Here is a 17,733-nt window from a genome sequence, read left to right as displayed (position 1 = left end):
AGATGCTGACAAATTCCCGTAGAGCTGGCAACGCTGAGCGAGATTCTATTCGTGTTATGTCGACGTTCCTGTATTTAGTTGTAGATGATCCGCGGAGCTGATGAACCATCATTGGGCGGAGGAACCTCTTGAGATATCCGGCGGAAGTTAACGTCAGTTCCTACATGTTTGCTCCGGTAACATCACTCACTATCGAACCATCAATAAAAGGAGGAAGGTGAAACGGTCGGAAATTTGATCATGAGACGAGCTAAAAGCGTCAGTGACACTTCTCGTGATATTGATCGAGCTCCTCTACCCTAGAGGGAAGGAGGGGGATACTAATAATAGCTCACGGAGACTACCAATTACTCCGGGTTGATTAGACTGAATGTCGTCTTCCTTAGATGATAGCAAAGACGTGGTGAACATGGAGGATGCGATAGTTGCGTGATAAAGCCAAGGTCTTGACAATATAGGTCACTTATTGCTAGCTGACATACATCTTTACTATAGTATGACAGCTTGAGACTCTCAGTAAACACAACCTAACGACGCAGGGTTGCCAATCTGTACGATAATTATAGGGGTGCTTACTGTAATTTTGAGACTGGTACGATGTGCGAGATTAGGTTGTACGATACTGGCAAAGTACACGGTAATTATGACAACTGTTGATGTTAATACACCACTGAAAATCACTGGTCAATACTGTGAAAAGTTATTTAATAAAATGCCGTACATGTTTCGATAATCTCACTTATTTTCTTCATCAGCGACCAAACATTCCACCAAATAATTTGCTGATGACTTAGCAGTGTTGTTCAATAACAGACAGGAAGCGATTGCATCCGTTGAAAAACTCCATGAAATTGCATCCCGAACAGGACTCTAGATGTCACATCAGAAAAATCACTACATGGAAGTATCTCTTACGTACCTAGGTAGACAACCAATGAAAACCCAATATGACAAAATATCCCTAGTGTCTAAATTAAAATACCTGGGAGAACTCATCCAACCTCCAGAACTCAATCGTGAAGCAAAACTACAAACTGCAAAGAGCATACAGACTCACTTGGAGCAGATATAATTTTTAAAAAAATCTATATCCGGAAATGCAAACTTAAGACATTATAAAAATTTAATGATAATAATAATAATAATAATAATAATAATAATAATAATAATAATAATAATAATCGTATGGCCTCAGCTACGGTGTGCAGACATTTCAATTTGACGCCATCTGGCTGTCTGCTCGTCAATTTCGGCGCTCCGTTTTACTCTAGGCCTACTAGATGGCAGACCGAGTAAACCGAAACTCTCTTGGGCGTCTATGGCTGATATTTAATTATTTTGTCGGGTAAACACCAAATGTGTCACCAGAGATCTTTTACGTGCCGACATCGTACGGCATGGAGTGTCGAATGGACATTTTTCCGCCCTTCAAAAATCCGACTACCTCAGCCGGGTTTGAACCCTCTGTCTTGGGATCTGGAGGCCGACACTCTATCACTGATCCACAGAGGTAGCTAATAACACTGTAATCAAGCCTGAAGCACTATATGCATCTGAAACACCGATCATTGGGAGCAGATCATTGATTCAAGATGTAGAAAAGCAAGAAAGAAAAAATATTACGGAATTTTTTTTTGACCTGTCTGTACAGGGGGAATTTGGATGATAAGGAAATCTCATGACCTGTACTAACACTCAGACACACTCAGGAAAAAACGTTTGAAATTTTATGGACATATTCTCAGAATGAGTAATCAGAGATTGACCAAAAGAATTCTGAACTTAGCTCTATCATTATATATATTTAAAAAAAAAAAAAACAGTTGGCTGTTCGAAGTTGGAAAAGATCTTCAGGAAACAGGCATCACAGATGACATTGTGTTTGACAGATATCAGTTCCGAAAATTAGTTACAGTCACTGCTTTAAACATCATCCAAGCGCTACCACCAACGAAACCTGGTCAGAAGATCACAAGAAAAGCCACAGTGAGAAGATGAAGAGATTTTGAAAGAAGAAAAATGCAACGACATCAGCTAAATAAATTCATTCGCGCTCCTTAGAAAGAAAAAACGAAAGAAAGAAAGAACAATAATAATGATTATGATATTATCTACATTTAAAAAATCCACTTCAGCTTGTTCGTGTACGAAAGTCACTCCACGCCATCTCTCCACTGATAGCTCGGAATATGCCGCTTAGTTATTATTATTATTATTATTATTATTATTATTATTATTATTATTATTATTATTATTATTATATCCTGTGTGCAGCCCTTCTAAGACAGACCCTCCGACGAGGATGGGCAGCATCAGCCGTTTATGGGAAACAGCGTGTTTTTGTAGTGAAGGATAGTGTAGTGTATGGTGTGCGAGTTGCAGGGATGTTGAGGACGGTACAAACACTTAGCCTCCGAGACAAAGGGAATTAACCATTTAAGGTTAAAAATCTCAGACCCGGGGCCCTCGGAACCAAAGAGCACTACATTGATGATTCAGCTTGGGAGCCGGGCATCCCGTAAATGCGATCACCCGAATAAAAATTTTCCTTGTATTAACACGTAGATACTTACAGTGATTCACAAGACGTACTTTCACTCGATTTACACAGTAAACACCAAAAATGGGAAATGTTTCGGAACGATAGTTCGCGGGCTGCTGTTATAAGTTATAACACATTATTTAAAAGCCGCTTGATTGCGTTGGTACGTCGCGAGCGGCTATAATAATTGATTTGAATTCCGCATGTAACGTTCATACATCTTGTCGTGGCTTTCTGTGTTGTGATGGGCAGAAAATAAATGTTAAGGACAGGGAACTTCATTCCGCTAGTCATAACGTATTTCTTACGTTAAAATAAATCAGTTGCGCGAGCTGTACAAGAACAAAATAAAATAAGCCCTTATTTCATATAACGTTGGTAGACCACTGTACCACTCGCTGTCCTGGACTATCGTGGAGAAACACCTGTGGTATTCGCTCCCACGTGAGTGTGTTTCCTCGTCACCGGAAGACGTCTCTAACAAATAAAGTTCTTGTGAAGGAGCACGATGGCGGGAATGATATACGAGCTTGTAAGCTGGATCCCTACGTACGCTCTGCGAAACATGACAGGAGAACAAATTACGTTACAGCTAAGAGTACTCCCGAGGAAGTGCACCCAAGACGACGCTCTTCATCTATGAAAGTCATGGAAATAAATTGCAGGATGTCTCCGGTAATAAGAAAAGTAGGCTCTTGAGAATGACGGACACATAAGAAAGCATGTCCGGATGGAGCTTTATACTGTCTCCTGCCTGTGCAGCCGTACGAATAACTCATTTTACTCATCAGATGAGGTGTAATTTATTGCACTTCCTTGGTTGAAGGAAAAGGTCACGGACAAAGGCGTATATCTTAGTCAAAGAACCTGCGTCCCCCCCCCCCGGGGGCGGCGGTGGTAGTATACATCCATGATATCCCCTGCTTGTTGTAAGAGGTGGCTAAAAGGGCTCCGCAGAGAGCTATGCACCTGGGAGCATGGGTTGGTGCCCACGGAACTCCTCACCAAGTCTGGCATTCTCCCACTTGCGTGTGCACGTCTTCTCACTTTCATCTTTCCTATGCGATCTCCCTTTGTCAGCTCTTGTTTCTTTCTGATCCTGAGCCGGGCTGAGTGGCTCAGATGGTAGAGGAGCTGTCCTCCTCTTCCCATCTTGGCAGGCTCGATCCTGGCTCAGTCCGGTGGTATTTGAAGGTGCGTAAATACGTCATCCTTGTGTCAGTAGATTTACTAGCACGTAAAAGAACTCCTGCGGGAGTAAATTCCGGCACCTCGGCGTCTCCGAAAACCGTAAAAGTAGTTAGTGGGACGTAAAGAAATTAACATTATTATTATTATTATTATTATTATTATTATTATTATTATCATCATCATCATTTCTGATCCCGATAGTATTCGGTTTGTGAGGCCTAGTAAGGAGTCTGATTTTCATGCCCTTCGTGGACCTCTCCCTTTCTTTTGCTGCTACCTTCACTCTTCGAAGGATTGAATCCCTTACATTTTTCCTTTAAGAGAGGATGACTTCCTCGTAAAACAATAATCATCACCGCCCTACAGATAATCTGCGTGACTGGTGTGGAACCAGCACGTCTACGTAGTTTCGAGTTGAAAATAATTAACGCCAAGTCGCCCTGATGGCAGTCTACATACGGTGACGACATGCCAGAAAGAGAAGACGCAATATACAAAAGTTGAGCTATGGTAAATTTTTTTTCTTTACGTCGCACTGACACAGGTATGTCTTATGGCGACGATGGGATAGGAAAGGCCTAGGAGTTGGAAGGAAGTGGCCGTGGCCTTAATTATGGTACAGCCCCGGCATTTGCCTGGTGTGAAAATGGGAAACCACGGAAAACCATCTTCAAGGCTGCCGACGGTGGGACTCGAACCCACTATCTCCCGATTACTGGATGCTGGCCGCACTTAAGCGACTGCAGCTATCGAGCTCGGTGGTAATTTTCTTTAAAAAAAGTGACAAAGTAAAATACAAAAAATGAACAATAAATTTACAGATCGTAATTTCACATTTACAGTTAGAAGCCAGTCCACTGCAGAGGGTGTACGACGTGTGGTTTACCTCCAGGATGGTGTACGTGAAGCCTAGGCCATTGACGTCCACAGGAGCTAGTGTTTTTTCGAATAAACTCTTCCAAGAATTAAATCAAAAGTTACTTGTTATGAAGATATCGTTCCATTAAAAGGAGAGTTACTTGCATTTAACTAAACAAACAATTTTTACAAAGAATATGGTATAGTAAGTTTAGTGTGATTATATGCTTGCTTCATAAAATAAACAAAATGGCTTTTCTTCTACAAAGAAATATATATTATTCTTATCTGTGACAGGAGGTGTGAAACATTGGACAGACCCGTCTGCTTGAATGCAGCTTAATTACCTCTCTATTAACACTGTTTTAGGTCAATAACTTGTACACGATTCCCTCCTTCGATTGAATCATAGTTATGTTTTAGAGTGTTTGTTTATATAGTGCCGCTATACATTGTATTTATTGTTGGCGATGACAATACCACAAATCAAACATCTCCATGTACCGCCCATTTATTGAGGGAAATTCCTTCACAGTCTGTCTCCAGAGTTAAATAAACTTTCTGAACCTTCACATCCGTGTCCATAGCAATATGAATTCATCACTTACTTCAGTTCAACCTATGCAGCGCTACAAATCTCCATTGCGTAGTCGCAGCAGTATGCCCCCTGCCCTGCTCAAGCGCCGTGGACAAGCCGCCCGTATGAGTTGCCCTGTATGGGCACGGCTGCCCTAGAGAACGAACTACTAATTTGGACATTGAAAAGAAGTTCACACAAATAGGGGGGTGAACTAAATCAGTGGTCTTGCACGGCCACTCTAAGCAACGCTACAGTTTGTAACCTATGAAACTTGTTCAACCGCTTAAAATTTACTGAACTCTTTTTCCGAGTGTTTGAGGCTCAACATAAACACAGTCCAACCAAGTGCGAAAACATTCTGTACCACACGGAATTACACGTTTGTCAAATAAATATATGAAATGAACGTACAAATTAATTGGTCATTTACTGCCTCAATGAACAACACTATTGCTGTAAATCAATATTTTTAAATATAAACACAAAATAACAGGCAAACAATGTGATGATTATCAATAAACCCACGAAAAAACTAAACTCACTTAGCTTACTGATTACTCGTCATCTTTATTGGTTTACATAACATAAAACTATTACAAACTTCATGCATTTTCTACTCACACGAAATAAATAAATACATTCGCCCTCCACTGGAGTAAAAACCATGAATTCTACTTTACAGAATTTTGAAAAACTAACAAATATACTATTTAACCCTGGCTTTACTAACTTTACGGAAACACCAATAACGCACCGATGATTTGGCCATGCGCTTAGAGCTGTATTTTCTGAAATATCTTGCAGCATCCTGGTAGGACCCAATATATTGCAGAGTTGCTTGGGAAAACTCTGGGATTTTCAACTTAACATCCAACAGCATTTCGTCGTTACGCCTACAAAAACAGCTATGTGAAGTGTGGCCGGGAAGATTCCGTTATTTAAGGTTCAGTGTGTGCGAATTGTTTCAAAGGATTCTTGTTATGATATTTGTGCTGCGGGACACTACAGTATTTCCCCGACAACATCATTACATAGCCGTTTTTGTAGGCGCAGCATTTGCCCATCTTCAGGGCTGCCAACAGTGGGATTCGAACCCACTATCTCCCGGATGCAAGCTCACAGCTGCGCGACTCGAACCACACGGCCAACTCGCCAGGTATTTAGGATATCATCGCCTTTTCCAAACACATTTAAAAAGTGAATTACAGATCACGAAACATGAAAATACCAAAGTACGAATCTTTATGATCATTTCACGTGATGGCGCCTTTGCGAGAAAAAAAAAAGCGCCATGCTTGATAGTGTGTTGTGATGTATGTAGATGAAGAGACGTATAGGCTATATATAGCGGAACAAACACACCCAGTTCCCGACCAGAGGGATTAACCGTAGATAGTTCAAATCCCCGCCCGGGAATCGACCCTGAGTCAATCTGAACCGAAGGCTAGTGCGTTTATCATTCATCCAAAGTGCCGGAAACGGTGCACACTACGTACTATAGTCGAAAGAGACTAACTTTTACATTTTCTCATTTGAGGGGGTATGCATTTCGTTGGCAACCAACACCATGTCCCTCTTCTTTCGACTTCCTTTCTCGCTCAGTGTGTCTCACGCTCTCTGGGATGCAGACGCGAGTCAAAGATGGCTCCAAAAAGACTAACTTCCCCGATGTTTTTTAATACGCGCAGTTTCCGTTAACTGTTTGAGCTCCCCTACCATATTAAATGTATTTTCAAGAGTCACATTTTGAATATTCCATTGAATATTCCTTCCATTCAAACTGAATCGAAGGCATACAGATTAAATTTGTACGTGTGAGGCTTTGAGTTAGGTCTCTCGTTTTGTTTGAACTCCATGACTTATTACCTATTGAATGTGTTCATCGCATACATATATATATATGTATATTCTGAGAAAATTAAATATAAAATATAGGCTGGTCCCCATGTTCAGCGGAGCGTGCTTTCGTCTCGGAGTAAATTAAATTACCTCCGTGAAGGATCGAAGAGTGGAAGGAAGAGAAGGACTGGGCGAGGGGCCAACTTGCTGACACACAGCACGGGTGTGGTCACAGCGGGCTGCCTAACGCGCAGGAGATTGGAGCGTTGTTTATCCATCTTGACATCTCGCCCGCGCGCTCGCTGCTCATTCGTTTTTCAGTCTCGGGACGCAATGTTCAACAGAGCCTCGTATTTCGGTCATGTTGAAACATTTTCTAATCTGCAGTGCTCTTGTGGAGGTAACATATTTGTAAAACGTGATCGTCTCGACTAGGTAACATTTTAGTTGCTCTGTCCAGTGACGTACGTAGAATTTCGTCGTTGGGGAGGGTCATTTTTAAGCGTAGTTACGGAACTGTAATTTACACCGATAGTAATATGGATATGTTTTGGGGCTGGGGCTCTATCTGGAATTAGCGTAGACAAAAAACAGACACCGTGGTAACCAACAACAAGTGTTCGTCGTTTATCTATACTTAGTCTTCGTCATCATTTTCTTTACGTTATTACTGTGTGCCAGGACTCTGCTTTCTATATACACAAGGTACAAATGACACCGTGTTTTAAACGAGTTTCCACAGTCTTTGACTGGTGTTTCGTGTAGGTCACAGTGTGTAAACACGGTAACGTCACTGAAGGCAGCAGAATTTTTCTCATAATATGTATCTTGCTAATATTTATGGCCATACAATTGTATGCTAAATCAGCTACCATTTTGTTGGACGTAGATCTTGATAGGTGGGGCTATCTTGTGACATGGCATGATGAGGATGGGTGATGGATCAGCTGCCAATTGTTAAACGTAGATCATGATGCTACCTACATGTTGCATTCGATTTATCGGAACTCGTTTTTATCTACCCTGTGGGTGAAGAATCGATGGTGATGATGCTTGTTATTTAAAGGGCCCTAACATCCAGGTCATCGGCCCCTAATGGAACGAAATGAGACGAATTGTAATGACAGTTTAAAAGTCCAAAATCATCCACTGAGCAGAATTCAAAACGTGATGGTGAAGAATGCATGGATAAATATGAATTTAAGACAATCAGTGGATCCGACCCGCAATGCCCCCACATTCCCAGAAACGAGCGTTAAATAATAGTATTACCGACCAAGGGATTGCGTCTAAAGTATAATACTGAATCGATGATGCTTGTAGTCGAAACGGGTCCAAAATCCAGGTCATCGGCCCCTCAAAATGATACTTATCGCTAGGAAAAGAGAATCATGCTATTTGTCATGTTGCGGTACTAATCAAAAGTAGCATAGACTCGCGGTAATCCACACATTATGGTACTACTCACACGTAATGAAATTCGCACATGTAACACAGACCTATGGTGTTTCGCACACTGCGGCGCTATTTACAGGCAACGCAAACCTATACTGGCAACGCAAACCTATGGCGTTCCTCACATAAGTGGACTAACCACAGCGACCCGCACTATCCCGTGGTGTTTCTCACATAGTGGGTACTAAGCATAGGCAAGGCAAAACCATGGTGTCGCTAATCCTATGGTGTTGCGCATAGAGGGTTAAGAATGACAGATACTGTACTCTATTTCTACTAATCACAAACAGTTTTGGTACCTAACATAGTGGTACTACGCGCAAGTAAAAGCGACCCATGGTGTTCCCCGCGTGGTGGTAAATATCACAAGTAGTTTCTTGGTTCTAATAAAATAATCCCTTGGTCGCCCCTTTTATTCGCCTCCTACGACAGGCGGGGATAGCGTGGGTGTATTGTTAGGACCCCCTTATCCGCCACCTGGGACGCGCCACGTGGGAGTATCACCTCTCCTCCTGCTACGTCGGCGTAGTAGGTTCGTGGTTCCCAGAAACCATTATAAACAATAGTATTACTGACCATGGGACTGCTTCTAAAGCACATTCTTGATACGATGATGCTTGATGTCTAAAGTGGTCCAAATTCCAGGTCAGCGGACCCTCATAATGCTACTTATCGCTAGTAAAGTAGAACTATGGTATTTGTCATGTTGCGGTAATAATCAAAAGTAACGTAGACTCACGGTATTCCACACATTATGGTACTACTCATAAGTATCGTACGTCGCACAGGTAACGCAGACCTATGGTGTGTCTCACATAATGGCGCCACTCATGGGCAACGCAAACCCATGGTTTTCCTCACATAGGTGTACTAATCACGGGCGCCGGTATTCGCGTGGTATTCCTCACATCGTGGTACTAATTACAGGTACTGTAAACCCACAGTGAAGCCACTCTGCTGCTACTAATCACAGACCTGTTGTGTACCTAACATAGTGGTACTACTCGCAAGTAAAGGCGACGTGTGGTGTTCCCCGCGTGATGGTACTAATCACAAGTAGTTACACGGTTCTAATATAATAATCACTTGGTCACCCCTTTTAGTCGCCTCTTAAGACAGGCAGGGGATACTGTAGGTGTATTCTTCGTCTGCGTACCCCTCCCACAACGGGTAGACAGAGAGAAAAGGAAGGGATCCGTCACTTCGAAAAATGAAGTAACGGACAAAGAAAAGTAAGGGCCACGAAGGGCGTAAAAATGAAAGACACCCTAGGCCTCGAATGCTCTAATACCATCGGGGTCAGAAAAGAACAAGAGTTGACCAAGAGAGGTCGGACAGAATAGATGAAAGTTAGGAGCCTGGCACATGTAAGTTAAAGCAATGTCAGGACTCAGCTAAAGACCCCGTGGTTGCCAACCAACGCTCCCAAGTTGCGAGCCCCTGGGGCCCCTTTTAGTCGCCTCTTACGACAGGCAGGGGATACCGTGGGTGTATTCTTCATCTGCGTCCCCCAACCACAGGGGGTGGGGGAAGAATCTGTACTGGCTCTCTCGTCTTCCAATCCCAAAACATATCCGTGGATCTATGCTTTTCCGTGTAGCGGAGACATTTACCTATCTTTCTTAAACTATATTGTTGTGCGCTTCTAGGTCTGAAACAGGTCATAGTTTCAATTATTGAAAGTATGAAACACATTCGGGATGATGTAGGCAACACGATGCTGAATTCCCAAACTCTATTTCACTTTCGTCTATTATTGTGTTGTATCTATGTAGCTGTTTACAGGAAATTGTGGTAATTACTTTATACACAGCTATACACTAAACGTGGGGAATCACAATGCAATGTCCAACCGGTGGCTTTGCTTTATCAGTTCGTTCAACAACTTCTGAGTAATTACGTCGCTTGATTATGTATATGAACTGAACTGTTCTTGTTGTCGAGAATGCATTGTCCCATGGAGAGAGGATGAATTAGTCACTTGAAATATCAGACGCACGTCGTGCGTACGTATGAATTATCAATTTGATTTACAGAGGCCTGGATCAAGAAAAAATGATTTGTGGAAGTTTAGTTGCCTTCACATAGAATTACAGAGTTCATATTGCCAGAATTCGAAGTGTAAAATAAAAGTTAAATTTCTGTTTGACACTCTCCAGAACAACACAGAAAAAACCTTAATCTGTTGTATTCTTTGAATTATCGAGGCTTTTATCCCGGAGCGGAAGAGAATGGTCTGAAAGTTTGAATTACAGAGGTTTTCGATTTATAGAGATTTTAGTGTTTTAGTTGAACCGTACGTTGATTTTTTCTTTCTTGGCGTCTTCCCCTGCACGCAGATGGGAATAACACCGTTCATTTCTTGAAGGACCTTGGTAATTACTGTTTTCACTACACGCTCAAAGTGATGTCGGCACGCATTGTCGCGTTGCGTGTCACCACTGCTTCCATCTGTTCGCTGATTGGCCCGCCTATGTCCATGTCGATTTGTATTTAATAATAGATCCAGACCACCACTAAACATTTGTGTGTACACTTCCTGTCAACAACAAAAACGATGAACGGACTCTTTGTGCGGAAGAAATAGCGTCTTTGTAACCTCGTCCCGCGCTGTTGTCTTTTGTAATTAAATATTCTAAACAATAGTTGCGTATTGTTAAGATTAATGCTTATATGGGCCAGAATAATGAATCGTTCAACTTTCTACCGTGCGAAAGAGACAAATTTTAGGGAATCTTACCTCGACCGACTTCGACTATGACTGTTCTAATAATACCGAAAGGTTCGTTGCTCTGTTCATGAAATGGTACTCTTGTTCACCACCAGGTGGCGTGCTATTATGTCCCATGAGGAAATTGATGTCGCCATATTTGCCCCATGCATTTCCTCGAAGTGAGTAACAATAGACAATGACATGGTCATCAGACTAATCAAGGATGTGAGCAAAACTGTGTAATAATGCGGACGTGATAGCTTAGTGACATCACCATTGGCTTCTCAGCAAAAGCAGCCGCGGTTCGAATCCTGCCACATGAGTTGCATGTAGGATTTTATATTTTTAAATGAAACTTTATGTTCCAGTAGCTCGAATTTCTAGATGGAGGCCTATGATCATATCTCCAGTCACATAAAAGTAATAGCTTTTTGTACTTGTGTTGTTTTCATTTGAGAATGGTTCCTCTTGTCTATGTTGGTAGGGAGATCTTCTTCGAACTAACAGAAGGCATCTTTGTTAATGTTTCAGTTGGGTGCGCGGGTTGTAAGTTGGACCAGTGCTCGCACAAGTACCAAGAGGAGATGGAGTATCCAGACGCTGTTCAATGCGAGTTGCTGAGCCGATACAGCGCTTGTCTTCGAGCAACAGCGCGCTCGTGCAGAGGAGACCTCAAGTTCCATACTACGACAACTATCCTAGCGCGCCAGATGAACGAGTACAACTGCTCTATGGTGACAACGAGCGCACGTCCCCCGCCGCCACCCCCTCCACCCCCACAGATTTGTACATACAAAGGACGGCGTGTGTTCCGCCACTGTGGTCTCTTCGGAGACCCACACCTTAAGACTTTCTACGGCGAGTACCAGACGTGCCGAGTGAGGGGCGCCTGGCCTCTCATAGACAACCCCTACCTGGCGGTGCAGGTCACCAACGAACCCGTGTTGCCCATGTCCCAAGCCACCGCCACCACCAAGGTGAGTACTTCACTATTTTTAAAACATTTCAAGTGAAATATTTACTAAACTCTTTGTTTTCACCCCCGAAGAACTTGGTATCAAACATTCAAAAATCTCAGAACGGTTAACGCTTCTTGAAATGATACTAAAACTATTGTGCCTGATCGACTCCACTGGAAAATACTTGCTGCTCTGTGCGCTTTGCTCAGGATCATATGGTAATGGTATAGACATCGATTATTTTCTCTGACGTTGCAAATGCCACGTGACCCCGAGCTTGTTGCTTCGGAATGACGAAGTGTTGGACTACAGAGACTCTATAGGCGACCTGGACGTCTGTGAGGATGGGACCCTACCGGAGATGAACTCTAAATGTTGAAGATGGCACAAACACCCAGCCCCCGAGCCAGAGGAATAAACCAGTAAAGGTTTAATTACCCTACCCGGCCTGGAATCGAACCCAGGGCTACTTGGACCATAGACCATCATGCTAACCATGTAGCCATTGAGGCGGACACCAAGACGATGATGGTTATACTTAGTTCTTAGAGATATGGAACTAAATGAGGCACAGGGCTAGTTTCTTATAGAGGATTGTGGAGACATTTAATTCATAGTTGTTTAGACCCAACGCTGAGAGACATAAAATACTTCAATGAAGCTGTGTGTGTAGTCGTCGGAAATGTTTCTCGTTATGTATGGATGTGTCATCAACGCCATGTTCTATTTATTTATTTATTTATTTATTTATTTATTTATTTATTTATTTATTTATTTATTTATTTATTTATTTATTTATTGAAAACTATTAAAATACGCTATTTCATGATTGGTGCCAAAAGGGCCATTCCACGTTTCTTTGAAAACTTCTGCAACGGAATCATCTCTTGTCTGGTTTCTTTTTTCAGTTTGCTTTACGTCGTGCCGACACAGATAGGTCTTATGGTTACGATGGGACAGGAAAGGGCTAGGAGTGGGAAGGAAGCGACCGTTGCCTTAATTAAGGTACAGCCCCAGTATTTGACTAGTGTGTAAATGGGAAACCACGGAAAACCATCTGCAGCTCTGTCGACAGTGCGGTTCGAATCCACTATCTCCCGAATGCAAGCTGATAGCTGCATGTCGCAAAACGTGCGGCCACTTGCTCTGTTATCTTTTGTCTCCATGTCCATGGAGGTTTGCGTTTGATGTTGGAAGAATTTTTAAAAAATACATAGAGATCGAAGGAAATGTCTATTAGATTTTTCAAATGAATAATACCGGTTTTATACTCTTCTGGTATCACTTAAGGAGCCTTGTTTGAAGTTAGTAAACAGTAAAAATCGTATTAGTTCCTAATTCACTGCAAAAAATTTGTACTACAGAACCCAGCCTTTTGATCACCTCTTGCGAAATTATGTTAAGACAAACGCAGGTTGAAATTTGCACGCGTTGTCGAGAGACAAATTGAGACGTGATTTTGCATCTTGAGACGAATTGCTTATGCAAGCACAAGGCTCATTTGATGTATAACTCTATGCTAATTGATGTGTTAAGAACGTGTGACGGATTCCATTAGATTCGCCGCTGTTAGAAATGTTGAAACATTCAATACGCACTGCTCATTTCCATCCATCATTGCAAGACAGCGATATATGGCGGGGATTCCTACGCTTCTGTTTACACAGAAAGTAATGTGTCTTTTACATCAGCTTCCCTCAGTGCTAATTACCATCAACTACCTCTTAGATGCGTCAAGGTCAACGATTTTGATTGCGCCGCAATTTATTCCAGTATTAAACCTCCGATCACCATCGGTTGCCTACTGTCGTGTCGGAATTTCCGAAAATGTGTTAGGTTCGTTTCTTCTTCTTCTTCTTCTTCTTCTTCTTCTTCTTATTATTATTATTATTATTATTTTCCAGGAGGAGGCGAAGATGCCAGTTCTGGTGTCCATCGCTTTCTGAATTTTTCGTATCACCCCTCCGTTTTAGGTGGGTGCACCATCTCTTTATTCCTCTACTTTAAAACGCGTTGGTTTTGTATCTAGTTCTTTCGAATCTCTCATGATCCCTTTCTTGTGCATTCCTCAACATACCTAAAAGAGTTCCGAGTAAGTGGCTGCGCAGTTTGGATCACATATACGTAGTTATCAGCGTGCATTCAGAAGATTGTTGGTCCGAACCCTACTGTCGGCTGCCCTGTAGATAGTTTTCGGTGGTTTCCCATTTTCACACCAGGCAAATGCTGGGGCTGTATCTTAAGAACATGGTTCTTCCTTCCACTCCTAGACTTTTCTCCTATCTCTTCGTCGCCGAAGACCTAAAACCTATCTGTGTCGGTGCTACGTAAAAGCAATTTGTAAAGACCTAAAAGATATACTGTACTCTAGGATAGGGATGACGAACCTATGACACGCGTGCCATTCGGTGACACGCGAATACGACTTACGTGGCACGCCGCACAACATACGAACATATTTTAGGGTTTTTAACATGTAATAAACATGTCGAAAATCGCAACATGGCATTTTAACATTACGATTTAATAAAGAAATAGGCCATATTTTTTTACAAATTTTATCAGGTTAAAGCAAGAATATATCTTATTCGTAAAATTTACCTTTTTAAAATGTAATTTTCAATGATATTTGCAAAAATAAAATCATGAAACATTTACTTGAATGAATTTATTTGTAGCCTAATACAATTTAATAACTAAATGATTTCAAATGAGGGATTTCATGATGATTTTAAAGGAAAATGACAAGTGGCACACTACACAGTAAAAAGTAATAAATTAGTACTTAACTGACACGCTAGTCGATAAAGGTTTGCCATCTCTTCAGTTTAGGACATGGGACTTAAGCATAAGTTATAAGCCGCCTTGTAGGCTTGTCAACCTTTCCCATTGGTCTAGTCTCCGGAAATTTAATTTACTCGTACGAGTTCCCTGATATTATTATTATTATTATTATTATTATTATTATTATTATTATTATTATTATTATTATTATTATTGTGTAAATTATAATAAGTGACTCCCCGTTAATACACAGTTAAAGCAAGAACTGTCTTATTACAGATTCCTGAGAAACTTCTGTAATTTCGGTGTTATATTCAAGTTAAGTCATCCTGGAGAAGTTCGATATTTTCTTTTTTTGACAACTTCAGATTTTGCATACTATATTAGGAGTATGAATAATTGTCAAAATGTACTGAGCGAACATATCATCGTGACAACTGCAGACTGTCCAATGATGAAAATGCCAGGGTTCAGCTGTAAAATTGGCATATTCAACCATTATTCTAGCACTACAATACTGTGGCTTAGAACATTATTTCATAGAATTTCAAATTATTATAGTAAATTTATCGGAATTACGTGTGTACTTATTTCGAAAGTATTGATCGCATTTACATATCTGTTTTTATGTAATACAGCTTTTATTCAAAATGATAAAGGTTACAGATTACAATATACATCAATATACAATGTACACTGGTGTAATAAGCCGAGATGGAAGAAAAGTTTCCACTTCTGAAAATTGTAAACTAACAGAGCGACAAAATTCAATACACATTACGTACGTACACTCAACTACACAAAAATTGGCCGACACAGAAATTTTAAATTTGTATAACTTCTCGAAACGCGAGGATATTTGTAGACTGTGGATGGCCTGTGGCTGAAGAGTCGATAATTTGAATCCTACCACCTACCACGTTCATCCTATTTCAAACAAGAAGATTTTGAAAGATTCATCTTCTGCGACGGTTATTTTTTGTCTTGAGTATACGTACAGTACGCGAACCTTTTTGTGATACCTGAGCTCCCTACTACTGAATCGGTAGACCTCGGTTATCTTCGAGATTCGTATTGGCAACCTTTGACACACAAACTATGAATCACTTATGCATCGCCGTGAGACATCTGGCGTACACTTCACGTACTACCGTAGTACTGTTGTTGTGTACACAGCAAAGCCAAATTATAGAATTCATGCTAGGAACAAGATTCGCATCGAGAAATGTTATATAATGTGTGTGTGACACAGTTGTTGGCTTAAGATAATAAAGGTTTAGAAAATTCATATCGATCGATCATATTATCGATTCAATTCAGATTTCATTTCCATTCAGTTGACAGTATAACAGGAACCGGGAGAGCTCACTCCTTACTGCTCACCCCCGTAAAACTTGGTATCAAGGAAAGGTTCGCGTACTGTACATAGAATTGCATACAACTGCACAAATTTCCACGAACAACTGTTGCAGTTCTCGTTTCATTTGGTTTGGTTGGGTTGTGCTTTCTGAGGATAGACGGAGTTTGGGCACCTCCCAAATCCAAGTTAACGAATGTCACATTTGATTCCTAACTATTGTTAGCGCCAAGTATAATTGATACTTTACAATGGCCAGTAAGGGACCTCCAGACTGACCAAGAGTTCGACACTCATCCCCGAGGAAACTCTAATCTGTCAGAAGTGAAAATGTTGATTTTTCACAGTCGATAGCCTGCAGTTGTCACGACGATATAAGATATTAGCTACGATCCTAATCTCATAATCTGAAGAGCAATAGAAAACCGTCGTGTAATATAAACACTGGAAAGTTAATTTAGTTTAATTGAATTAGCTTGATAGACATGATGGCCGTCCTAAGACTGTGTTGATTAACACTTCGTAATTGGATATGTCAGTATCTCTGACTTCAAATTAAATTCATCTGAAAACAAATTGTAACGTCGTCTTGTTGTATACGTTTTCTGTCTCCAGTCGTAAATAAATGGGCTGATAAATTATTTTCATCGTAACTTACTTTCTTAGAAATTGAATCAACCGAGACATGATTTAAATTAGAAAATCAAGCAGTAAACACAATTAACCATTGGACGTGAATTTACAGTGTTACCAGTTGGCGTGAAAAGTCTCATACGTGAATAATAATGGAAAATCACTGGCTTTATCATTAACAATATACTACTCACACAGATAAACGTACGAAGAAACTTTTAACTCATCGCTAAGCCTGAGTATTGGACATCGCAAAATCTGTTGACATCTTAAAATTCAGCACTATTTAAAAGGCTGATGGATACGTTGACACTGTTGTTATATGGATAGAGATTAGCTGTTGAGGGTACCCAAGTTCATTGCATTTAATATAAATGGAGAGCTCCAGCATCTTGGTTCGTCCACTGTTGGCTGCAAGGAAGAAAAATCGTACTAAGCCATTCCTTCAATTAGAGCGCTAGATATACCTCAACAATGTATTCTGTGAACGCCAACAAGAAGGTGCGAGCAAGATATATTCAATGAAAATTTGAGAATTTGAATCTTCCTATTTAATGTGTGAAGTTTTCCTGTTTTGATAAGTACTTTGTCTAAGTTACTGAAATGACTGCACTTCACTTTCAAACACCATCCGCGGACGTTATACAATATTCAGAGACGAGGCTTGCAGATTGAACACACATACTGATGTGTGTATGAGCATATTTTGCACCTGTCGCAGAAGCTAAAACTCAAACACCAATCTCACAGTAACATTTATTCTCAACTCGCCACACACTGTTTCCATGTGGTTGAGTGAAACCGTGTAAAACGAGGAATGGA

General features: G+C 41.0%; 1 protein-coding gene across 1 annotated transcript in view; it reads left to right on the top strand.

The window, feature by feature from the left end:
- Nucleotides 1-17,733, top strand: part of LOC136857177 (repulsive guidance molecule B) — a 206,273-nt gene that overhangs the window by 136,367 nt on the left and 52,173 nt on the right. Inside the window, exon 3 of the mRNA XM_067135618.2 lies at nucleotides 11,710-12,155. Within this exon, the coding sequence (XP_066991719.1) occupies nucleotides 11,710-12,155 (446 nt within the window). The remainder of the gene's footprint in view (nucleotides 1-11,709; nucleotides 12,156-17,733) is intronic.

Source organism: Anabrus simplex, chromosome 1 (assembly GCF_040414725.1).
Source record: "Anabrus simplex isolate iqAnaSimp1 chromosome 1, ASM4041472v1, whole genome shotgun sequence".
NCBI classification, from domain to species: Eukaryota; Metazoa; Arthropoda; class Insecta; order Orthoptera; family Tettigoniidae; genus Anabrus; species Anabrus simplex.
Note: the sequence above shows the minus strand (reverse complement) of the source record. Positions and strands in the feature narration are given on the sequence as shown.